This window comes from Nipponia nippon, unplaced genomic scaffold, assembly GCF_047370975.1.
Source record: "Nipponia nippon isolate SJK-2023a ecotype South Korea unplaced genomic scaffold, ASM4737097v1 scaffold_13, whole genome shotgun sequence".
NCBI lineage: Eukaryota > Metazoa > Chordata > Aves > Pelecaniformes > Threskiornithidae > Nipponia > Nipponia nippon.
Genome location: NW_028262324.1, coordinates 1758718 through 1783541, shown reverse-complemented (window position 1 = coordinate 1783541; position 24824 = coordinate 1758718). Strand labels below are relative to the sequence as shown.

General features: G+C 52.6%; 1 protein-coding gene across 7 annotated transcripts; it reads left to right on the top strand.

Annotated features, from left to right (window-relative positions):
- The first annotated feature begins 1765 nt into the window (after positions 1-1765).
- Positions 1766-24362, top strand: HNF4A (hepatocyte nuclear factor 4 alpha). Of its 7 annotated transcripts, none has more exons than XR_015702872.1 (11): positions 1766-1960; positions 5659-5836; positions 7677-7771; positions 10179-10285; positions 12794-12949; positions 16240-16327; positions 16839-16994; positions 17279-17515; positions 18196-18318; positions 18991-19623; positions 24252-24362. XR_015702872.1 is itself a non-coding variant. In XM_087749423.1 (10 exons), the coding sequence occupies exons 1-10, from the start codon at positions 1840-1842 to the stop codon at positions 19131-19133; spliced, it is 1401 nt and encodes a 466-aa protein (XP_087605549.1). In that variant the 5' UTR covers positions 1766-1839; the 3' UTR covers positions 19134-22525. The 7 variants fall into 7 exon arrangements, 2 of the variants coding, with proteins under 2 accessions (XP_087605549.1, XP_087605548.1); XR_015702870.1 differs by lacking the exon at positions 24252-24362 and adding an exon at positions 20558-22525; XR_015702869.1 differs by lacking the exon at positions 24252-24362 and adding an exon at positions 21242-22525 and having other exon boundaries at positions 18991-20808.
- Positions 24363-24824: the final 462 nt, after the last annotated feature.

Genomic DNA, 24824 nt, shown 5'->3' with positions numbered 1-24824 from the left:
TGTAGCATTTATCTAATCAAAGGGATCACTGTGGCCCGGCCAGGATTGGGACGGAGGTCTCTGGGATGAGGCCATGGAGGGGGCTAATGCTCTACCTTAGCATCCCCATCCCAGTGTGCACAATTTTTGGCTGAGGACCGCTCCTGCTGAAGGGAAGAGCTGCTGGCACATTAGTGCGGAGAGCTCTGGCCTCTCTCGGGAGCACAGACCGGATGACTTTTCCCTGCAGCAAGGGATTCTTTATCATGAGTCCCAAGTGAGAAAGCAGGGGCTCTCCCCTGTGCTGAGCTTCGCTCCTGCAGACCTGTAGCCTTAGGGTAGAAGAGCTACGGAGGTCATAGTTTGGGGGGGCAAGGGCTGCTTGAACAATCCCTTGTGCTCCTAAAATCTGAACAGCAAATCATCGTCAGCATCACCGCCCAAAGGCACGTGCTGTTGTGGAGCCAGAGACCTTGGCGTCACGCTGTGACAGCGATGGCACCACGGCCAGGGCGGCTTGGGGAGCCAGCGGGGCCGGGGCTGCACTGGGGTGCCTGGGAAGCACGAACACGAGCCAGCTGGGAACTCAAATCCACAGCATGCGGACTCAGTCACCCGCTGCTAGTTGTGAAATCAGGGGGAATTTTTCAAGGCAGAGCAAGCTGACACCAATTAATCGCTCATTCTCCTGTGCCATCCAGCCGATGCCGTACAGCAATTGATTAAATTCCCACTCGTTGATCTTGCAGTTACACTGAAATGTCTCAGTCCTGTCTAAAGCGGAGGAGTGATGTGCTCAGGGTCAGCTGGGGAGGAGAGCACCCAGGTTAGCAAGGAGAAGAGTGCAGGCAGCTCTGCTGCTCGCTCCGGTCCCCCCTGCCCAGTACCAGTGGGACAGACCCCAGGTCCGGGTGAGGTGGCAGAGCCACCGCCGGTGCTGGCAGCGGAAAGCTGGTGGTGGCTGCATTTGCAGAAGGAAAAATCCCGCTGCAGAGTAAAGCTCTGCTGCGTTATAAAACATGTAATGAAAATTTTAAGATGCGTCAGTCAAAACCCGAGGCTGGAGGTGTCTGGCACAGGGTGGCTCTGGTGGGACAGGAGCGGCCCCGGCGATGCCCAGGGCGCCTGTGCCACCCCCCGGCCCTGCTCACCATTTGGGCACGGCTGCAGAGTGGGATCTGTTTATAGGGCATCCAGCCCCTGTAAAACTCGGTTTATAGGGAAGTAAAAGGAGTCGTACGTCGTTACTTTGCATAGCAACGTGTAAATTGCCAGGCAGGTGCTGACCTTTGCTGACGGAGAGGGAGAAAAAGGAAAAGGTGTGGGAGGGATGGAGGGAGAAAGAGAAGGGAAAATCAGGGGGAGAAGGCAACCAACAGTGGAGAGGGGAAGGCAATGACTGAAGTGAAGAGCAACCTTGTTCTCCCATTGGGGTTTTTTCCAAGTTTTCCACCCCAGGTACAGTTAAGACCAACACCAGCAGCTCGGCATCAAGGTCAATAGCCCGGGAAGGTGTTTCCTGGGCAGCAAGCGCCCGCTCCCGTGGTCCTGCCTGCACCCGGGAGCCGGGATCGGCAAAGCACCTTGAGATTCAATAATAAACAGTCAACAAGAATCACTGCTGCTCCACCAAAAAAAAAAAAATGAGCTTAGCAGTGTTCCGCAGTGGGTGAGATCATTAAAGATTAACCCCCTGCCTCCACCCCTCTGGGCAGTATAGGCCTTGAGGCTCAGCAAATCCTTTCAGAGAAATATTTGAAATAAAAGACAACAGATAGGGGACGCAGTGAAGGCAGAGGGAGGCAGAAGGGCCAATAGCCTCGGACAAGGGAATCGGTACAATCTGGCCCGTGTTTGCTGATGATAATGCGCCTTTCCAAAGCCCTAATAGACATGGAGATGGCAGATTATAGCGCAGCGCTAGACCCGGCATATACCACTCTGGAGTTTGAGAACATGCAGGTGCTGGCTATGGGCAACGGTAAGTCCCCTCCACCTTCTCCCCTCCGCAGTGGCAGGACGAGCTGGGGGTTGCAGGGGGACAAGTCCCTGGGGCGGCCGCTGAAATGTTCCTGGGGAGGGCTGGGGCACAGCGGGGGTGTCAGCCGCGGGGCTCCCAACAGCTCACAGCGGGGTTTCTGCTTCCCCCCGCGTGAAATGGAGGTGGCGGGACAATGCTGGGCTCGGTATGGGCAGGATGGTGCCCTGCAGCCCAGACACCTCAGGGATGGGCGCGCGCCAGGAGCTGGGCGCAATGAGAGGTCCCCACCAGGCATTCAGCCCAGGGACTGGGGCTGAGCACGGGGGGGTCTCACCTCCCCCAGACCCCAACCAAGAGAAAAGACAAGCTGAAAGTTTCCGAGTGAAACGCTGCCAATGGCTCACCGGACAGATGACCGAGCCTGTGGCTCCAGAGCCAGTCCCACCCCAGCAACAGCTGGGGCTAGGTTTTCCCAGAGCAGAAAGCAATTTAGCACCTGGCAAGGGTGGAAATCACTACAAAAAGTGATTCAGGTGCTGCTCCCGTAGCTGCCCGAGGCCATGGCCCTTCCCTGTGCAGTGCTGGGGTGCGGGGTGGCATCCCCTTCCCTTGGGAGCGCTGCGGGGCCAGGAGGCTCAGCCCGTGGGAAGAGTGGCGAGGGGACCCGGTGGGGACAGACAAGCATTCCCGTCCCCTCCGGAGGGTAGGATCACACTTAACCCACCAGGACTTGCAACACTGACCCACCCATTTGGGGACCAAGGAGTCCTGGTGATTAAATGCTCAGAGATAACAGGAGATTCCTCTCCAAGTCCCCCCTAAAGTCTCTCTAAATATGAGGTTAATGACTAAACGAAGCACACCACCCGAGCGACCCCCCGAGCCTTCTCCCCCTGCCCGCTGTGTCACCGAGGCTGCTGGGGCACCCCTGTCCTGGAAGGGCTGGGCCGGCGGTGCGGGCTCTCCCCTCTCAGCCTGTGAGGGTCTCACCCAGGTTATGGCTTTGCTCAGTCACGGACATGACAGCGTGGTGCCAAAGTGGCTCTGCTGTGCAATAACCCCCCGCTGCCCTGGGTCTCAGCCCTTTCTCTGCTCCTGGGGGCTGGTCCTACCCAGCCAGGGGTCTTGGGGCTGAGAGCAGCCCCCTTCAGCTCTGCCAATGCCCATCTGGACCCTCCGGGACAAGCCCGGGTCTCGCTCCCTCTCCGTGCCCCACTCCCACCCAGCACACAGAAGCTCTTGCACAGGGGGCTGCGACTCAGCCCCCCCGGACCACGGGCTCCATGGGACAGAGGGACACGACAATTTTATATGACAAGATCAGGTGCGATACGAAATACGCCCTAGGGATGGATGAGTCAGCTGGGTCAGGTGGCACCACCACCTCTCCTCCTCCTCTGCCCAGCTCCAGACCAGGGGCAGGTCTCGCCTCCAGGGCTGCCTTGGCACTCCAGCAGCTGCCCACACCTCTGCCTGCAAAACCTCCACCTCCTTCTCTGCAGGAGAGCTCGGCCCTGCCCAGCTCTGCAGCTCCAGCCCCGAGGCGGCTGCTCAGCACTGTCGCAGACCAAACGCATCCCATGTTCAGACAGGCTTGGGGACCTCTTGAGCTGCTCCCGTCCTAGCATGAGTCTCAGTTGCGAGGTCTCAACGTCAGATTTTTTCTTTCCTCCATTTACCTTAACTCCAAATCAATCCCATTAAACCCACTCCACTGCAGCAGCCAGAAGCCCACATTTCTGGCACTACAAAATAAACTTAATTGGAAAATTATCCATTAGGGAATAATTTAGTTGCTGGTTGGCTGTTAGACTAAGATGTTGCAATTTCTTTGATAATGGTGCCAGTTTTTCCTGTTCTATGTTCATCTGATTACAGCATGATATACTGCTAAAAAGGGATTATCTGGGCTGTCACAGATACACAAGTAATGTGATTATAGGCAGATCAGCTCTTCCTCTCTCGTGCAAGGCCTATGTTTAGCTGAAACTGGAAATCTAACTTCCTTCTGGAATGACCTTCATCCAGCCAAGCCATCGGGATGCGTTGGGAAGAAGGATGTTTACGAAGGCAAGCTGCTCGTAGGGGCAAGAGGCAGCCAGGATGGGCTCGGGAGGAGCTCGGGGCTTTGGGAGCGGAGAGAGGAGCTTTGCGCGGGCAGCGCGGTGCGCACGGAACCGTGGCTGTGCCACAGGATGTGCCGGGCAGGGACGCGGAGAGGCAGCAAACTGACTCAGAAAGAAATACAGGAGGGACGCAAGGAATTAGAAAGACAGAAAGCAGGCAGGGAAATGAAAGGTGCTGCCAGAGCCCGGGAAGGGGCTGGCTCCAGATCCCCCGTGCTGGCTGGCTGCTGGATCCACACCGGTTACTGCTGCTGAGGGACGGCACAAGCAGGCTGCGCAGCGCCTGCTGCAATACCCCTTTCTCTGCAAAATAAAAGCTAAACTTGTAGCCCTGCCCCAGGTGGCATTGCCTTGGCTTCCCCCAGCACCCATGCTCCAGCTCCCAAAGGGAGCCCTGCTGGGACCAGCCTTTTTATAGCACCCAGCCCCCTTCTGCTGGGTGCCAAGTGGGAGCAGCTGGGGCCCTCTCGGGCTGGGAGTTAACTGCGTCCCTGCAGACCCAGGGACAGGAACCAATGGAGTCAAGGATTAAAATCCCAGCAGGTTTCTATGGCTTTGTAGATCCTGGGTATCATTTGCCACTGGGATTTCCACTGAGGCAGGGGAATGCGCCTGTGCTGATACAGGAAAATGTACAGGGAGGGGACAGTTAGATCAACCGAATTAGGGGTTGATCCCTTCAGCCTTGAGGTTTGTTTGGCTTGCTGGAGGGGTTTTAGTGTAGGGCTTGGATGGCTTCGAGCCTTTCAGATGTCCTTTCCTACAGAGGCTGCTGCAATTCCCCATCCTCCCAAAAGAGCCCTGCAAGTGCCAGCCCCCCTCAGTCTGTGAGCCACATCCATCTCAGCTGCGGGGCTCCCAGACTCTGGAAGATGCCCAGCATACAGCCTCCTCCATGCTACACCATCACCCCTTCCTTCTGGGTTAGCTTAATCAGTCCTTCCTTGCATCGGTAGTTTGCCCACATGATTTTTCCAGCTGAAGTCATTTGAAGTCATTTGAATTTGTTATGCACTTGAAGTCTTGTTCTCCTGAAGAACGGCTGTGCAGGCGGGAGCTCTGTGCCTGGCAGAGAGGCTCTCCAGCAAAGGGAGCTGCTCACCGCGTTTCTCTGCTCAGGGCTGTCTTGGGCTCTTTCGGTGCTATAACACAAACGCCTCGCTAATAAATCAGCTGCTCACCCTGAGCTGTAATACCTCAGCTTTAACTTTACACCAGCTTTTTCTCTGGCCACGCTACTGCAGCCCAGAGCGTCTGCAAATCCCTGGGGAATTTTGGCTCTGCTCCATGACTCCTGCAAATGGGTGTCCGCTTTGTCTGAAGGCGTCGCTGGAGCCAGGCCTTTGGGAAGAGCTGTCTCACCCCGGCACACAGAGAGCTTTTGCACACTCAGAATGCAATGGCTTCAGACACATGAAGCACCCACCACTCCTTACACACCTCTCTGACCAGCCCGTGCCGTGCTGCCTGGCTGCAGCTGCCTGGTTCCTCCAAAAACCAAGTCTCTCACTGGAAACTGAGTTAGGAAATGTTGCCTGTCTGTCTCACTGTCTTCCCGTGTCCTTCCCCCAGCAGACACGTCTCCATCAGAAGCAGCCAACCTCAACACCTCCAACAGCATTGGGGTGAGCGCGCTGTGTGCCATCTGCGGGGACCGTGCCACAGGGAAGCATTACGGGGCTTCCAGCTGCGATGGCTGCAAAGGCTTCTTCAGGAGGAGCGTCCGGAAGAACCACATGTACTCCTGCAGGTAAGGACAGAGTCGCGTGGCTGAGACAAAACAGCCCCTAGGAGCTGAACGGCAAAGCCCTCAAAGTGCAGCAGCATGGTCCTTCATCCTCTTCATCCTCCTTGCGTCCTCCACCACCTTCCCGGACTTCACCCACCAGCTGGGAAGGGTCAGAGACCACTCTGACTCTGGGATTGCCCTCAGTGATCAGCGGGGAAAGACCCTGGGAGGTCTTGCTCCGTTCTTTAGGGGCCAAGCACATGTTCTTGCAAATGGATATGGCCAACCGTGGATGCGGCCGCAATCAAGGTAATTCTGGGGGGGAAGCCCTGTTACCGGGGCTGAGCACCTTGCTACTCGGTGCTCTGAGTGAGGCACAAACCCCACTCACTCCCTGGGGGCACTTCAGCGGCCCCCCATCCCTTCTCCATCACGAGATGGAAGTGCATCTGCCATCTCTCTAAAATGCTGTCGCTGCCTGTTACGTGATAAAAGAACATCTAAGGAGCAACAAGGTGCGCAGCGTTAGCGTGCACGTCTCTAAGGATGAGGCACCCGTGTGGCTCCTGCAACCTTTTGTCGGTGGTGGTAGCCCACGGCTCTCCCGTGCCATCAGTGGCTGTGACCTGCCTGCTCCCTGCTCTGAGCAACCCACGCGCAGAGAGTCGCAGAGGAAACCGAGGAACCCGCAGCTCAGTGTCTAAGTGTTTTTAAGTAAGGGTTTTTGAGTGAGTTACTCCTGATGGCCTGACAGCCACTCGGAGAGCAACAGGCCTCTAAAATCTGAGCGAGAGAAAGAAGCCCCGGGTTTGTGAGGGCATGTGGAGCACGTTATCACTTGCACCCCAGGGTTATTTGAGCTGGCTGCCCAGGGAGCCCCCTCCCCACAGCTCCAGTGGAAAAGCCAAGATGCCCACTTCTTTGGAGACTAGGGCTTTTGTAGAAGTGCTACAGAAATGTTTTAAAAGCTGCTTTCAGGCATCCATTTGGGCAAATCTTAGCTTGGGGCTTTAAAAAGCATGGTAGAAACAAGCCTTTTCAAAAGCTACAGAACTCAGCGCAGCTGGGAGCCCTTTCCCAGCTCTGTACGCCTTTGTCTTTACTTTGCAAGCTTGATCAATCCGCAGTAAATTAGAGCAAATCGGCAAGTGAAATTCATGCTGCACGTGGCCACCAGGCTTGTGCTGCATGCAAGAGCCACGCAAGTGGGAGATGAGCGTTTGCCCGCCATGTGCGACGGATTTGGTGGTACAAACATGGAGGCAGGGAGCTGGTTGCATTCCCGAGCCCTCTCTGAAGTGCAGGTGGCCGCAGAGCTGTTCCCACACCAACGATGCTGTCCACAGGTCAGAGCCAACCTGCCTGGATCCCAGAGACAGCCCTGGAGAGATGCAGGGACTTAAACCCACTTCTTAACCTTACTAACTCAAGAACAACCTTCTACCCTTTTTTTATTCAGAATAAATGCATTCTTTCTCTCTTCTAACTGGGATCTAACTTACAACAGAGGCTACCAAGTTGGCTCTGACCCTCCTGGCTCACAGTTTTAACTTCACTGGGGCTTGTTAGTCCATCATGAGCATCCTATGCCCAGTCGTTAGTAAGACCAGCAGCCTGAGCTCCTGCGTGTGACTGTCAGCTCTAGCCTGTCCTTACCAAACATCCAGAGGTAGAGCAGAGGGCCAAGATGTTCAGAGCAAAGAAAAAAACCCAGGTTAAAGCAAGCGTGGAAATGGCACAGACCGGGGCTCCTTTCTCAGGGTGAGCCGCTGGGAACCCGCTCTGAGCGGATCTTGGGGCTCTATCTTGTCCTGCCTTCAGGCTCAGTCCTGCTGCTCCTCACACCTCTCTCTCTTCCCAGGTTTAACAGGCAGTGTGTGGTAGACAAAGACAAAAGAAACCAGTGCCGATACTGCAGGCTTAAGAAGTGCTTCCGAGCAGGAATGAAGAAGGAAGGTGGGTGATGGTGTGGCTTCCCCACACTCCCCCCAAGCCAGTCCCTGCCGTGTACACGCTTGCCCAGCCATCTTAGCCCTGTCTTCCCTCCACAGTGCTCTCCCACGCACAGATCCAAACCCCCATCACAGCGGGGTTTAGGGAGGGTTTTGGCCTCCGGTCCCTTCTGCGCGTGCCCAGCCTGCCCACTCCCACCCACGCCAAGTCCTTGCAAGCAGCCATCATCCCCACAGTTGAGGGCAAGGCACGGGGGCCCCGCGTGCTCCCAAATTCAATTTCAGGGCCCCTTCTCAGGGCACCTCTCAAACTGCCAGCAAAGCCAAGCCCACGGGAGTGCCGCAGGGCCATGCCTGGGTCTGAGAGCTGCTGTGCTTGTACACACAAATCACACCCAGGCCTCTTCAGCTCACTCTCACTGACCCACACATCACCTGTGCTCCCACATGGCCGGGGCATCCGAGCAGTTTGGGAATGCTTCTCAACATCAGTGAGAAGCAGAAACTTCAAAGAAAGCCTGGAAATTTGGAAACACTTTGGGAAAACTGCTCTAAGTGCTCTTGCCCCAGAGTCACCATGAAATCCACAGCTGGACGGATGACTCCAGCAAAGGTCCAGCTGCCACTTTGCCTCTTTTTTTCCTAATGTGCATATAGGTTCTTGCTGACCCTCTGCAGAGAGCTTAGTTTTATCTGATACCTCAGCCACAGCAGAAAGGACCCAGAGCAAGGTGGAGCATTTTTGGCTATTTAACTCCATATGAAACGAGTAAAGACATCCCCCGCCCCGCATGGCCCAGGCTCACCCCACCAACTTCCCTGCCTCTGTCTCTGCAACCCTTCCAGGTCCCCATGACTCAGACACAATGGGACAGGATTCACCCCTTGTTTAGCCCTGCTTGGTTCTTCCTGCTGGTGACCTTGCTGGTGGTCCTGCTGGTGACCTTGCTGGTGGCCCTGTTGGTGGAGGGACAAACCACCAGGAGCAGCCCAGAGGAGCTGCCTGGCACCCTGCAGAGCTCACCCCATTGATGTCTGCAAAGGGACAACCAGGAGGCATTTGGCCCTCTTGTTCCATGTAGAGAGATTAAACCCTGTGGTCCCCCCAGTTCACACCCCCTCGAGGAGAAACTTAGGAGAAAAGGGGTCCTTGAAGACAACAGGGAAGTACCAGCAGCACCTGGGCGGCTTCCCCAGGAGCACCGGCCTGCGGGAACACCTCCGAGCAGGAACATTTCTTCCCTGTTAAAGGGGATGAAGTATTGCAAGGAACTTGGCTTGACTTTTCCTGAAGAACATAGGAATCCTCCTCTCCCTGCAGTGCCCGCTCATCCCATGCCCAGGGCTCTGCTGCTGTCTGTTAATATTCAATAGAAGTTACATGTGCATGACCAGCTAATAGTGAGCAAACATTTGGAAAACATCATGGCGTGACTGAACTCGGGGGCCTGCTACTGATAACAAGCGGCATAACCTTGAGAGCTCCTATTTACAGCCGCTGACTGCAGGGCTTTTCTTCTGGCCCAGCCTCATTATTGCTTTTTATCAGGTGGATTTATACATGGAGAATGTATCAATCCAGAGAGCCACCAGCCTAAGGCAGGGACTGTTCTGTTTTCCCTGCCATCGATCAATACCTTATTTGAGCAGATGGCTTTGACTGGCGTGGCCGTGGGGAGTTACGGCCAGCCCACTGCCTCCCGGCAGACAGGGAGGCAAATCCTCCCTCGGCACTGCTGCTTCTGCTCTGGCTCCTGCCACCCTGAGACTCAAAGCCCGGGTCCTGAAGACTAGACCAAGCAGGGAGGCACGTTGGGGTCAAACCTGTCCTGGGCCTCTCTTTACAATAAGGTACGAGAGAGCTCTGTTGCTCTGGATAGATAAGTAGGAGCCGTTCTGCACTTCCTTCCTTATTGCAGCTTAGACGGAAGTTTTCCAACTGCACCTACGCGGTGCAAGAGCCTCCCAAACGGAGCTCGCAGAAGCCGCATGGACAGACAAAGAAGCCATGCAGATACGCGACTCCTCCATTGCACACATAAGCTTTGGGCTGCGTGCGTGAGCATGGCCGCCGTTTCAGACCCCATATCTTGAAATCAAAAACCTCAGGGCCAGATCCTTTGAAAGGAAGCTTGCCCATTGAACTCTACAGGCTTTGAACCATGTGTTCGGGTTCTGAAACAGCCCCATCCCAGGAAAGCCTAATAAAGCGAACGTGAAAACAGAACCACCAGATGTAGTCAGCTCTCGCAGGCATCCCGTCACAAACCAGACCCAGCCGCACCTCCACCCTGCCAGGCAGGGAAGCTGGGAAACTGCAGCGAAGGAAGGGGAACGCCAAGAGTCTGTGCTATTTTTCGGTGTGCGTTGCCACGAATGACCTGCAGCTCAACCAAAATACTCTCTTGCAGCTGTACAAAACGAACGGGACCGAATCAGCACCCGGAGATCAAGTTATGAAGACAGCAGCTTGCCCTCCATCAATGCCTTGCTGCAGGCAGAAGTCCTGGCACAACAGGTACCTCTTCTTTCTTCTTTGGCAGATACAAAAGCATCAGGCACTATCCGGCCAGTAGAACCAGTTGAGTATTTAATAGCTGAGTCTTCAAATTACCACCTCTTCTCTAAGTAACTTATTTGCCAACTCAACGCTGGTTTTTCAAAGGCATTTGTTACCTGAAACCATCCCTTTCATGCTCCTTGGTCCAGAACTCAGTTGCAATAAGATGCAATAATCTGTTCTGCTTTGATGGGACACATGAGGGCTGGACAGCCTGCTGGAAGAAAATAGGGTGGAATCATTGCAACTCAAGGAGCTGCGGCCGCCTAAGCCAGCCGAGGGGCTGGCCTCGCATGAGCAGCCCCCCTTCCCCATCGGCTGTTAGGAACTTCGGGTTCTGGCTTCCTGCACAGTTTCATGAGGAATCAGTTTCATGCTTGTTTTATGCAGATATTCTTTCCAGTGTTTGCTTGAAATTCCCCATTTCCACAGGCATGCTGCCGAGACTTGTTTCCTAGAGCATTCACCTGGAAAGATGAGTCCGATTTAAGAATCGGGATATTGCAAACGGTGTATATCAGAGCAGCAGTGTCTGGGAGGGCACAGGACAGGATGGGAGCACACAGGCTGCGGGAAGGGTTTGTCTGCAGGAACAAGGGATGAGGATGGGGCTGTGCTGCGGGCAAGAGCTGCCATTCTTCATGGGAGCTGGGCAGAGCGGCACTCCTTGTCCCGCGGAAAATGCAGAGGGGTTTGAGTTGGCAGCCCATGTTCTTCCTTGCTTCAAGGGTCACGTTACCCTGAAGGCTGCCCTGGGAGAAGCTCCAGGACAGGACGTGCCGTGCGCTGGGCTCCACGCTAGGGCTCAGGCTGCGGGGTGCACTTCCCTGCGGAGGGACTACGCCAGAAGGGCCAAGGGCCAAGCCTGTACACAAGAAGCATATCCAATCTCATCCCACGTCTCACCTTGTCCTACGCAGGCTCTAATATATTTATATACCTTATAAAAATAATATTGGTGCTGCTCCGAGAGGTGTGAGATAACGGGGTCTCGAGTCACCCGATCTACAAGGGAAGGACCTTTCCGGGACTCCGAGTCCTGCAGTGGCATCATACGTTAAGTCTCGACCAGGGTCTGCTGATAAAAACTACAACCATCGACAAATCCAGGGGAGCTCCTGCTCTCCCACAGAGCACAGAGAGACTCATTAAACAAGGCAGGCTCCAGCACGGTAATTGGTAACTTTTATGTGCCTAGCTAATTAAAACAAGATACTGCTGAGGAGCTGCTTTCTCCAGGATCTCGGGTCACTCACTCAGAGGTCTTTATTTATTTGCTAAGCCTTCCGGGCTCTCTGATTAGGGTAATACATGGTGAGATTTTTACAATCTTATTTATTCAATAATAGCTCGAGAGCTGGAAAGCTTCCAGGTAATGCAACCTGGAAAAAAAAAAATGCAGGTGGCATTTGAACTCCATTTCCTTGGGGAGGCTGGCAGGGTCCACGCTGCAAACGCTGGCAGGAACAGGACAGGAAGAGCTGATGTTGTACGAGAGAGAGAGGGCAGGTGGAGGGCAGCGATGGGCTTGAGTTAATTGCTTACAGAAGCATGAGGATAAAGTAGTGACTAGGGCAAATTTTTAGATGAGCTGGGTGAGCAGCTATGCATGAGAACTGGGCAGGAGGTTGTGTGGCTGGTTTGGGGGAGATGTTCTTTCCAGCTCTGTGTGACGGTACTCGCGGAGTTGCCAGGCTTGTCCTTTGCAAATGAAATGTCCCTGTTTACTTCTGCAATCACAAATAATTTGCCGTGCAAAAAATGCGACCTGTGTTGCGGGCATGTTTGCACACGCACAGTTTTGCCAAAAGGACCTAAAAGCTGGGGGGAGGTGGGAGGTTGTCTTTAAAGTCTGTCTTTAGCATTTCAAATTGGGTAATGCCAAATATTAATGACCTGGTGCTCACAGAAAGCAATGCCAGACCTGGAAAGTTCAGCAGAGACTTCTTGTGCTCGTGCTGACTCGGACTCCTGTCAAAAGCAGACAAGGCAGGCCTGGCCAGGCACCGGCTCTGCAGCAGGGCGGAACGGGGAGCCGTTCTCTGCCCTGTGGTGGGACCAAGTAGCTTGTGCGGCAGCACTGGTCCTTGCTACTGGTGAGGCTGACCGCTACCTGAGCCCCTCTGTTCCCTCCTGGATCTTGACTGAGCACATTTGTGCTCCCTCCCAGGGAGACCTTGGATTTAGAAACATTTCTTCTGTGCTTTCCAGTCTATTCAAGGCATGAGAGTTTACTAAGATGACCCGCAGCCTCAGCTCTGAAGCATTTCACGTTCACAGATCCCCAAGTTGATCTCAATTTAAATGGGTTGTGTTGGGCCACATATTCTGGGGGCTGGATGTGCAACAGAAAAAAGTAATTGTTGATGCTGGAGTCTGCATCAACACAACCCGTGGGCTGGGGACTTTCCTGTCTATGTTTCCTCTGTGGCACTGAAAGCTGAAGGATTGCTTCTCTCCTCCCAGATATCATCCCCGGTTCCGGTGATCAATGGAGACATCCGAGGGAAGAAGATTGCCAACATCTCCGACGTGTGCGAGTCCATGAAGCAGCAGCTGCTGGTGCTGGTGGAGTGGGCCAAGTACATCCCTGCCTTCTGCGAGCTGCCCCTGGACGACCAGGCAAGTCCCCCATCCACCCCGCCTCGCTCTGCCCTGGCGAAGGCAGCGGGGAGCCGAAGGAGGGCCAGGCAGCTGTGACCTTCAAAGAAAACGTGCATTGTCCACTGTTATCCTGACTGCTGCGGCTGATTGGGAACGGCATCCATACAATGCCAGCACGGGCCATTTGCATGTGCAGCTAATCAGCCGATGAGCACAGCCACGATAACACCGAGTTCAAATTAGGTCCACAATCAGGTGCGCATTTTGCATGGGTCTATCAGTCAATTACTTATTAATTATAGTTTGTGCAGCACTTTGAAAACCTGAAGTGCTATACAAATACTTAGGGTAATCAGCAGGACAGATTTCTAGCCTAAGGTCTGCTCAAGACTTAAAACCAAATCTGCCTGTCTCTCTCTCTTTCTGCTTCTTGCCCGGGGATATGTCTGTGTCCATTCTCCCAGTGTGGAATTATGAAAACTAAACACTAGTTTGCTCCCAAGGCAATAAGAAAATCTCTCTTCAGAGTTAAAAAACAGAAATATATTTGCATTTAACATAAATTATTCAAATGACATTTGCTGATTGACCAAGATAAGCACAGTGGGTTTGAAATCCTCTGTAAAAGTGTACTGCAGGATCGCAGGCAGCCTCGAAGAGCTACACGGAGATATCTCCTGGCAAGTCTAAACTGCAGAGGTCTGCAGCAGATGTTGCAGGACCTGACGTGTGCCCAGCCTTGAACAGCACGTGCGGAGGTGAAGAGGCTCCAGAGGGAAGGGATAGCCCTTCTGGCAGGGGATAGCACTTCTGGCAGTGGCCAGCACAGGTCCCATCACAGGCAGGAAGGTATTTCCAGTCTTCCCAGTGTTCGGCCACAAAACCAGCATGGGTCCTCTTCAGCTAGGATCAGACTCCAGCTCTGTTGATCTAGAGGTAATTTTTACATCATGAAGAAAAAGGATATCCAGAAAGTGAGAGCGTCCAGCTGATCAAAAACTCCTAAATCCTAAAACTGAGATCTTCAGTAATAACTCAGCAGCACAAAGCCCCGGGGAATTCAGTGCTGTTAAGACAGAGCATATTTCCCTCTTTACTATTGTGTGCAAGTGCTAAATTGTTTAAAATGGTAAGAAATCTGTTAAACCCCTAAGGCAAAAGCAACTCAAAAATTATAAAAACCAAAATGGACTCCAATGGGAAATGACATTTACACAGCGAAGAGGCTGCAGCCCAGCGGAGGCTTGGGCAGCTCTGCATAACCCATTGCATCCTTCTGCCATTTGGAAGCAGTAAACCTGGTTAATAACTCTGCCAACTACAGCAATTTCCACGTGAGCTCATTTTACAATTGTGGGGCTGCAAAATTTCTCAAAGAAGAAAACAAAGCCCAAAGATGACGTTGTCTGAACTCTGCCTTCCCGCAGAGGAGAGGCTGCTCTTGGCATGCTCCACAGGCTCGTCCTGACTGAAAGACATCTTCGGTTATGACCAGCCACCCCCCATCCTGAGCAGTTCCCAATCTGTCCCAAAGGACTTGAGAGGAAAGCCTGTGCTGCCTTAAACTAATCAATTCACGCCACCCACGCTGTCGAAGGATGGTACGAGAAGAGGGGCAGCGATACTCAGGGGAGCGCAGGAGGAAGGGCAGAAATGCCAGGGAGCAGGAACGAACAAAACTAAGTGCAAGCCAGCTGCCCAAGGGGCATGAGAGCCAGTCAAGACACGTCCAGTGGGAACACTTAACGTTGGGAAACGCTGCTACATTGTCCTTAAAATCTTGCCTGAGAATGAATCATCTCTGCCAACATTTTTATAGGAAAGGTCATACTCAACCCTTCATTCTTCCCATGCACCAAAATGTCAAAGTACTGGGTTTGGTGGGGCAAAGTAATTTCATTTCAAAGTTAAAGTTCTACTTTGTTGTGTTACAACTTTTATATTTATCCTAGTTCACAATGGGATGATGTATCTCAGGTCGATACTGCAGGAACAAATGTCAAATGAGATGGTTTTGCCTTGACGAAGTAATTTACTTTAACCTTGCTCAAACAAGCAGATTTTATGGAAACAAAAATGGTGGTTTCAAACTGAGCTTTCTTGAATTTGCATTAGGCAGGGAATGCCTATGTCAGGGCTTTGCTCCCCCTGGGGACTCACAGTTTTTCCATCCTTCTCAAAGTTTTGTCAGATAGGAAAGCTCCGTTTTTTGCAGCTCGGGTCATTACAAGTGGCTTGGCTAACACATCCACCCATGTTTGGATAGCGATAGAGAGAGGCTAGATTTTGGCATATAGATAAAGGTTCCCCAGCATCATGTGCACATAGTCTTTTTGCAAGGACCTCCACTCTGTTTATTTTGCATAACTTTAAAATAAAAATCCCTCTCTCAGATGTCAGCATCTTTTCTAACCAGAGCTCTCTTCTGTGGGTGACACATTTTCCTGGCATTTCTGGGAGGCTAAGACTTCTCTGGGCTTCGTCAGATGCTGAGGGATGACACACTGGAAAAGGGAACCATTCCCATCAGGGGACACTTTTCAGAATCTCTCCATCAATGTTTAATGATTGTTTTCTCCAGCAGAGGCTCCTGGCTGGACATTAAGAAGCCTCTGCGTCAGGCTGTCCAATCGTTAACTTCTGTTTCTGCCTAAATCTCTGAAATTTTTAACTGAAGGAGGGTAAAAGATTCAGAACATTCTCAGGAGCCACTGGAGGGTGAAACACTTCAATCATTAACGTCAGGGCAGAAAAACATCCCTTTGGCTTCCCTGGCCCAAATGTCCATTGCTGCGGAGGGAACGAATGACCAGAGGGTGACCCCACCGGCCGGGCGGAGGCGGGTCCCCGGGAGCGGGATTTCGGTGGGAGGTGGGGACGGCCCAGAGGGACAGCAGCTGCCCGCGGCAGGGGATCCTACTGCTCCCCGCTTCCCAGGCTGGAGCACGGTCCCTGGGTCTGCACGTGGTAGGAGTTGCCTTGTCTGCAAACGGCCCGCTGGGAACACGTCCCACTGCTGGCCTGAGGTCCTGGGTCAGTCTAGCGTGGTCTTGCTCATGACATGTGCCATGAATATGGGATGGTTCAGGCGCTGTCTATTACCTACTCACTGTGCTGGATTTATAGCTGTTTATGCACAGGAGTAAACCATTTTTCGACCTCTTTCTCTGACTGTGACTGGAGAGGGGCTCTCACTCCCCATCCTTGAGTGCAGTACAGAAATGCTGGGCTTTCCCTCTTGCTTACGTGCAATCGCAGCCTTGTCTCTGTCTCTGCATCACCCAAATAACTCTTCCCTGCCCTTACAGGTAGCCCTGCTGCGAGCACACGCAGGAGAACATCTGTTACTGGGAGCTACCAAGAGGTCCATGGTGTTCAAGGATGTCTTGCTGCTAGGTAAAGAGTGCGCTTCTGCTCCTGGCCCATCTGCTTCTGCGAAACCTTCCTGCCGGCGTGAAGGAGAGGGTGGTTCAGTGTTTGCAGGCATCCTTTTTGCAGGGGGGTGGCTTGAGATCTTCTGTATTTTAGCGAGCCTAGCACAACCTTTGGGTACAGCTAGGCCTGGCTGACGTTCACACCAAGGCCACGACACATGGCAAAGTTGGGGGACTCTGAGCATTCACGTTGCCCCCCCCGGTTTGCGTAGGCGGGCTGCGGTGTGACTGAGAAAAAGACTCTCACTCCTTGGTCAGCTCTTCCTTGCTTGAGTGACTCCTGAGTAAGGAGAGGCTGCTCTGGCAACTCAGATCGGCATTTCTGGTGGGCTGAGCCAGGGAAGGGGCAGAAGGAGGAACTTCTTAAGTCCTCCACCCTCACCATTATCTCAGCATTGGTTACCTGGGTTTTGAACTCCTTGGTAAGTCTTGGGCAATGACAAGGCGATGGTTTCTGTGCTGCTTGTCTAAAGGAAACGACCACATCATCCCGCGGAACTGCCCCGAACTGGTGGAGGTGAACCGCGTAGCCATCCGCATCCTGGACGAGCTGGTTCTCCCCTTCCAGGAGCTGCAGATAGACGATAATGAATATGCCTGCTTGAAAGCCATCATCTTCTTCGACCCAGGTATGCTCCAGCTTGGTGAGGGTTACAATCAGAGGGGACTAGTCTGGGTTATGCTGACTAATACTGGTCCTGAGTTGTGTAAATGCTGCCTGGTCTCCTCTCTGGGCCAAACTGTTCTTAGAGGGAGGGGAGAAGTCAGCCTAGATAGAGAAAAAATGTCCATTACAGCAGATGATAGAGAATTAGAGACAGCTCACCTCAGCCTGCGCCCAGACTTTGTGCTATTACTGAAGGGCAGTTCCTAGGGAAGCAGCCTGGGTAGTTTGCCTTGTGGGTTGTTTCAGATGCCAAAGGGCTGAGCGACCCCTCCAAGATCAAGCGGATGCGGTACCAGGTGCAGGTCAGCCTGGAGGACTACATCAATGACCGGCAATACGACTCACGGGGCCGCTTCGGGGAGCTCCTGCTGCTGCTGCCTGTGCTGCAGAGCATCACCTGGCAGATGATAGAACAGATCCAGTTTGTCAAGCTCTTCGGCATGGCTAAGATCGACAACCTGCTGCAGGAGATGCTGCTGGGAGGTGAGTACTTGAGGGTCCTACAAGAGGCCTCTCAGTGTTCCCTGATCACCATCCCCTTGAGAACCTCTTAGCCATCGTTCCCTACCCAAAAAAGGTGGAGACAGCCTGTATGCAGCTTAGCCATTGACTCACACAAAATCATCTCCCCCTGTCACTGGCAATGGTAACAAAGGGTCCTCCATTTCTCTTCACTTAAAGAGATGCATTAGCTGTGCATTTGCTTACAGAGAGGTGTCCCCAGCCCTCTGCACGTAGACAAGCTTTGCTGTACAACCACCAAACTCCTACCAGCCCGCTGTTTCGCTAATCCTCCTCTGTGCCAGAAGGGAGTCATCAAAACAAAAGGGTCTGAAAGGTCACGTTGAAAGAGTGTCCCGGATTTTCTACTGGGAGCATCCAATGGGACAAAAGAAAATGAGAAGTTGCCACTGTGCTATTTTTTACGTGGAGGTGTGACTCAGGAGGAGAGGAATGTAATCCTGTATAAGAGAAACGCAGGCAGCAGGCTGGGGTTAGTGAGCCCAAGGCATCCATGGAGGAAAATGGGAAGGGTGTGCTCCAATCACGTATGCACAAGCTGATCAGGCACAAAGCCTTGGACATCTTGGTGCAGTGGGTCTGCCCGTCTGAACTGTCTCCTCCTGTCATCGTGGCAACTAATGTCATATGCACATTTTTAGGCTCATCAAGTGAAACACCGCATGCTCACCACCCCCTGCACCCTCATCTGATTCAGGAGAACCTGGGAACGAACGTGATTGTGGCCAACACAATGCCTCCTCAGATGCACAATGGGCAGATGTGTGAGTATTGCCAGAGAGACGGAGAGCTCTCAGGAGAAACCAAGAGCTTTCAGCGTGCCTGTGGAGGTAGTTTCTACCTTGCAAGGAAATTTCCATGCAAGACAGAGTCTCTGATAATGAGTGTGTGAGAAATTCCTATGCAGAAAGGAGGGAAAGACAATCAGAGAGGTGGGTTAGATTAGATTAGGCTAGACTAACTGATTCAACAAGATGTTCCCTGACAGACTGTAACTTTTAGATAGCCGTTAAATTTAGGAATGAATGTTCCCACCCAGTGCCTACTGAAATCAGTGGAAAGGCTCCTCTTCCCTTGAATGGTTCAGACACACCTCACTTTGTCCTCTGCAAAAACAGGAGAATCTGGTCCACCACAGAGGGCCACCACATAGGGCCACCACTTGGGAATTTGGGCTGAGATGACCTCAGCTGATCAAAAAAGTGGCCAGTACAGGTCAAAATGCCAGTAGCTCCCCTCATTTGATGTCATTATTGTGGCTCTTCCAGGGCATCTAACCACGCCTGTGTGTCCGGGCTGCCTTGCAGCAAATACACAAGCCATTAGGAGCAATGGTTTTGCTACAGAGCCTTTGCTTTCCTTACACCTGAACCTGGTATGACTGAGGACAGATCTCAGTGCTGTCAAGTCTTCTAATTTTGTTTCTCTCTCTGTAGCTACTCCAGAAACCCCACAGCCATCTCCACCTGCGGGCTCAGGACCAGAGCAATACAAGCTGCTGCCCGGAGCCATTGCAACCGTGGCAAAACAGCCCACCTCCATCCCGCAACCCGCCATCACGAAACAGGAGGTCATCTAGCAATCTGCAGACCAGCTGGCCTCGTTTAGAAGACGGTGTGGGAGAAAAACCTGAACTGACTCTGCCACTGTGAAAAGAGAAGCCATCCAGACGTCCTTGGGCGCAAACACACTGACTTGCTTCTTGGACTAGTCCACCACCGCCAAAAGCTGTCTTCCTGCAGCTATGGACAGCATGTGCCATGGGCAGCCCCAAGTCCCAGAACTGAGGCTGAAGCCTTACTGAAACCCTCAGTCCTTGTAAGAAGGGCCAGATTTCTGCTTCCCTCTGTGGGGAGGTTGCAGTGACCGACTGGGGACAGTGCAGCTGGCTGTTCCCCCATTGCCACCTCTCAGCATTGGTTCAGCGCACACCAGACCCTGAGAACAAGCGATTCTCTGTGCTGTGTGAATGGAGGGCTTCCCTTCCGCAGCCATGCCAGCTCCCCAGACAGTCCGCAGTCCAGCCAAACCGGATGGAGATGGAAGCTCCCCCAGGAGCATCGCAGCAGGTGAAGCACATGGGTTTTGCCCAGGCAGCGCCGGCAGAACCGCTCCTCAGCCTTGGCTAGTCCCAGGTCGTTGCATGGAGTCACCCTCCAGCAAACTAACCCCCCCAGCCAGGTCTAACAAATCTGTTCAGCTGATACTGGGGCAAAATCTGGCCCACCAGGATTCTCCACTATTTGGATCCTTTTCCCTTTTGAGGGGTTTTGCTATTTCCATGCCAGGACTGCCCTCCCACCACAGGGCCCAGAGAGGCAACCACTGCCAAATCCTTCCCTTACACCACTACTGCCTCCTCGCTACCTGGACTGGGAAGTTGGGGGACCATGAGATTCAGGAGATTTCAGCTAATGGGATGGGGTCACCCCTGCACAGGCTGGCTGTGGGCAGCACTGCCCAAAATATCACCGGCCCCAGTACTGCTTCTCAGTGGTCAGAAGACCACTGGATGCCTGTTTGGAAGGAAGCAGGGGGGAAGGACATATGAAGGGGAGAGACTTCTGAGGGCGAGAAGAGCCCGAGCCTCACAGGTTGGACCAAGGTCTTGGGCTGCCCAAGTGCTGGGAGCATCGTGACCCAGCATCTCAGGTCAGACCCAGCTTTAACGCTAAGATATGCCATATAATCTACTTGTCCAGTCCAGTGCCACTCCCTCAGCCTAGAGTGAGTGGCTGATAACAGGTCTTCATAGCATGATAAAAATTCGTTATGGCTCCTTCAGACCTCAGAGGGTTTGAGGGCAGCAACCTCAAAAATACAGTGCTTTGAGTCCTGCAGAGAACAGCAGAGGTCAAAGAAAGACCCTGTCTCGCCCAAGCCCCTTGGCTCTGCCCCAGCCTTGGGTCTGCACCCACCTGCCCTGCTCCCTCCCTGCCACAGTCCCTGGTTCTCTGTGCCTGCCTGTGCCGAAACCACGCAGATCTGACCTTTGGTTTACAGCTGAAACCAGGAAAGGAGCCCTCCCGCACCCAGCGCTTGCCTCGCCGGCTGCTGGCAGGGCTGGAGCTCGCACAGCCCTGCACGACTTCAGGCCTGAGTCATTTCTGGCAGCGGGAGGCAAGAGCACCTCTAACTAACCATAGGCTAGGTGGGGTGCTGGCCTCTCGGGAGGATGAAGCTGATGGAACCACGGCTGCCGAGAGGTTCCTGGAGGGGAGGAACCCGAGCCAGCCCAGCCAGAGGAGCTGCAGGTCTGTCCCTCGATTTCCAATGCAAAAATGAAACACCTCGCCTTGCGCTGATGGTGTCAGAAGTATTGTATCATCTCTCAACACTGGTGGCATCGTACCGAGTAATTTATTGCAATGATGAATCCAATCATTTTCTGTACATTATTTTGTAAATCACATTGATTATTTATAATTGGGAGATTAAATGCAAAAAACCCCGTAATAACCAGGCTGTCTTTTCCAACTGCAGCAACCATTTTTCCTGTACGTAGAGATACTCTGTGGGGAATCCTTTTTGGTTCATTTGCACCAAGCATTCCTCGATACTGTACATTAATTTTTGCTGGTTACTGCCTTCCAATGCAAACAGAGGAATATTTCTTCACTAGAGTTTGTATTCATACAAAAAAAAGAGAAATAAATGCAAAAATATTTTCTAACTTTTCCCAGACAGATGGATTTCTTTCTTCTGGGAGGATTTATTTTAAATCAAGGGGCTCAACTCCTCGCTGGTCGGAGCACAAAACGTATGTGTATGGAGGAAAAAGCCCAAAGGAGTGTTTGATGCTGTCACCAGCGGTCACTATTTCCTGGCAAGCCTCACGTTAGCTGGTGTCTGTCCTGAAGCCACGTGTGCTGGAATCATAAGACTGAATGACAAACCCAATTTTCATTAAAACAAACATGAAGAATAAATATTTGCTTTCATGATTCCAGAGAAACTACAGACTTGAAGTAACCACACTCCGAAAGCCAAGCAAAGGAAGCCAAAATATGTTATTAGCAGTTCGAACATGTTCATTTTTGAGTTTCTCTTGTATTTCACAGGTAATTTCTGAGCACTTTGGGGTGATGATCCTGCTTTGCTTCACGCACAGCCAACCCGCTGCACAGGTGCAGACCGAGCCCACAAGGCACAGTAAGACAATAAAGTGAAAGTCAATTTGTCAGTGGTTGTAAAGGTGAAGAAATACACTGACAATTAGAGAAGGCTCTTAATGACCCGCTCTTCTGATCACGGGAGCCTGCTCTCAGCTGTAGTGTGCCCAGGAAGATAACAGAAAGAGGGGAGAGAGGTCTAGATGGCTGTAAAGATTAGGGATCTGGGAAGGAACACCATCCAGCATTTTCGGCTCTGATCTGCAGCGGATGGCCCTCGTGTTCCCCCACCTCCCATGCCCCTGATGTGAAATGAGGTGGGCAGTCTCATCCCAGGTACAAGGGATGAGAAGCAGCTTCATTTTCCATCCCACTTGCACATCCAGTGGCCTCCCAGCGACAGTCACGCTGGTGAAAACTGTCAGCAGGTATGAGATGCAGGGATGAGACTCAGAGCTGCGTTTGAGGACTGCATGGAGACAGAACTTAGAGCCTGCCTCCACTCTGGGGCCAAGGACCCGGGAGAATAGGACAGACCTCAGATAACATGCCCTCGATAGCTGTGCACCCGTGATGATCCAGAGCCCCGACGCCATCGCCGAATGCCTGAGCAAGGTCAGCAAAGGCAGTCGCAGGACATGTGTTATCGCAGCACACACACAGGGACCGAGTGGTTAGTCCAGTCAAGGGAAGGAAAAGGAGTTAGTTCCTTCTCTTTAACATGGAATAAAACCCAGGACTCCTCTGCCTGCCACAGGAACCCTGTGACCCACGGTTGGTTTTACCCGGGTATATGCCCTAAAAATGCCATATATGTAATATCAAATCTTTGAAGCAATAAATTCTGCTGGATTCCTTCCCATGGACTGCTCTATCAAGGTTGCCCTTTACCTGGTTAATCTTAAATCAGCGCAGTTCCTATAGGAGCTTTCTTATTGCTGGATTCAGCTCACTTGGAAAAAAAAAACCACAAAGTGCCCCAGGAGACAACCTTGTCCTTAAGTGGCATCCTCGATCCCAACCCTCAGTTCTTCTCTCACTCCAGCCTGGAATCACCCTGAGACACTGGTCTTGCCACTCGTGGGCTGTGCTTTATCCTGCTGGGCTCCCTGGAGCCCACGGGCAATGTCCCATGTCACAGGAGACAGCTGCCGTAAGGACAGCTAGTATCAGCCTTTAAGACAGAACTTCCTTACGTTGTTTTTGGACATGAGAGCTTTTTACTGTCCTCTTCTGCGCTTGCGACCTAGACTAAGGATGATTTCCTGGAGAGCGGTGTCGCCAGCTGCGAAATCTTTTCACAATGTCCAAGCAAAGATCTGTGAAAGTGGTATTTTTAGGTCCTCTGGCTACTATGAAATGCATTCTTTTCATATTCCTTATATAACCTTCATCTAAAAGAGCCAACAGGCTTTGGAGCCTTTTCCACAGCTTTCATATCTCAGCAGGGGCGAAAAAAAAAAAGGCATACGAGTTTTATGGCCTGCATATCATCTCTGACAAAAGCAACTATTGCTGCTGTTAAACTTGCAAGTGCACACACAGGCACAGATAGTCGTGAACAACGAGCGGCGGCAGGGACGGCTCAGCAACGTGGCACTGCTGAGCCAGGAAATTCTGCGTGCCAGGCTGGCCGGTTCCCTCAAGGCTGAGTGCAAATATCACCAACCAATTTGGGAATTCAGGCCAGGCACTGCACAATCCCTTTCCGCTCGGAGAGGCTGGAGGAGGACGGGTAAGGTCTGGGCATGTTTAAAATCCCTCTCCCCATTCCTAATTGAGGTGTGACCCTGATGATAATCATAAACACACCTAGCACCTGAAAAATCGTCAGCCAGGCCAATAAAAATGGCAAATATAGTGTCAGCTTCGTTAGGTGTGGAGTGAGCAGGAGAGCTCAGCACAAACAACACTGCAGTCACGTCCTTCAGTTCAATGTCCTGTGTAAGAGAGAAGAGGCTGCTGGGGTCAACAGAGCACTCCCAGTTCCAGCCCAGGGGGAGAAGAGCTGAGTCTAACCTGGGTCTTGGGAAGGAAGGTGGTTTGGGAACTGTATTTCCAAGGCTAACTCTGGCTTTGGACCTGCAGCGATGCCAGGCTTGCCTGACTGTGGCTGCTTTGTCAGCTTTCAGAGGCCTGAGGCCACCCCTGACTTGGGAGATGAGGTGCAGAAGAAGATACGAGTTACTCAAACCGCTGGGCTCCGCAGGCCATGCTCCATTGCAGTTCCTCACGTCTGGCGGCTCTGCCTGGCTGGAACCTGCAGTCCTTCCTGACCCCATGGACACGCGAAGACCAGAGAGCCCTTCTGAGCCTGGGGGGCCCCACCCCAGGTGACTCTGGCCTGGGGGAGCTGTTGTGATTCCCTACCTCCTCCCAGAAACTGCCACGGGTGCAATAAGCAGTGCAAGAGCTGCCTGAGGGACACCCATGGCAGAAAGCACCGCGAGCCAGACAGGAATTCCTCACTGCAGCTGCCAACCTAGGTGTTAGCACTGGCTGGAACGTGTCCTGTTCCCCCTCACTGACCGGAAAAATCATTACAATAAAGTAACTCAATAATACACTTCTCTGTTCCTCTCCAGGACCCTCCAAAACCTCACAGTGCCTTAAAAACACCTATTAATTAATCCTGATCATGGGATAGTATTACCATTAACTACTGACATGGAGCACGCTGGTTCATGCCTATCCACTCAGAGCTGATTTGCAGAGGATACAAAGCCACCTAAAGAGACGTGGAGGTCCCCAGCTCATGCACCAGCTAAGATGGCAAGCAACTGAGAAAAAAGCTTGAGGCCGAAGCAGCAAAGAGAAAGCTTAGTGCCAGACCCAGAGTCCCTGACTCTGGACTACAGCACTTCTGGCACAGATGAAGGACAACCATTGGGATCCTCACTTCGGAGTGGTTTTTAGCCCTCTCTTAAAATTACCTTAAGGTGTGGGATTAGAGTGGCATCTTCTCACCCGGGAGAGCAGACTGGAGACCTGCCGGGCCGCAAGCCCATGGAGGAGGCAGTGGAGACAGCTCCAGCATTGCAGGCTCTTACGTGTCCCTTGAAATCCTACAGTTTCCTGCAGGCAGCTCCTCTCCTCTCCTCACAGCCCACCACGCAGCTGCATCCCTTCACCCCAAGGCTGTGCAAGTGCCGGAGATA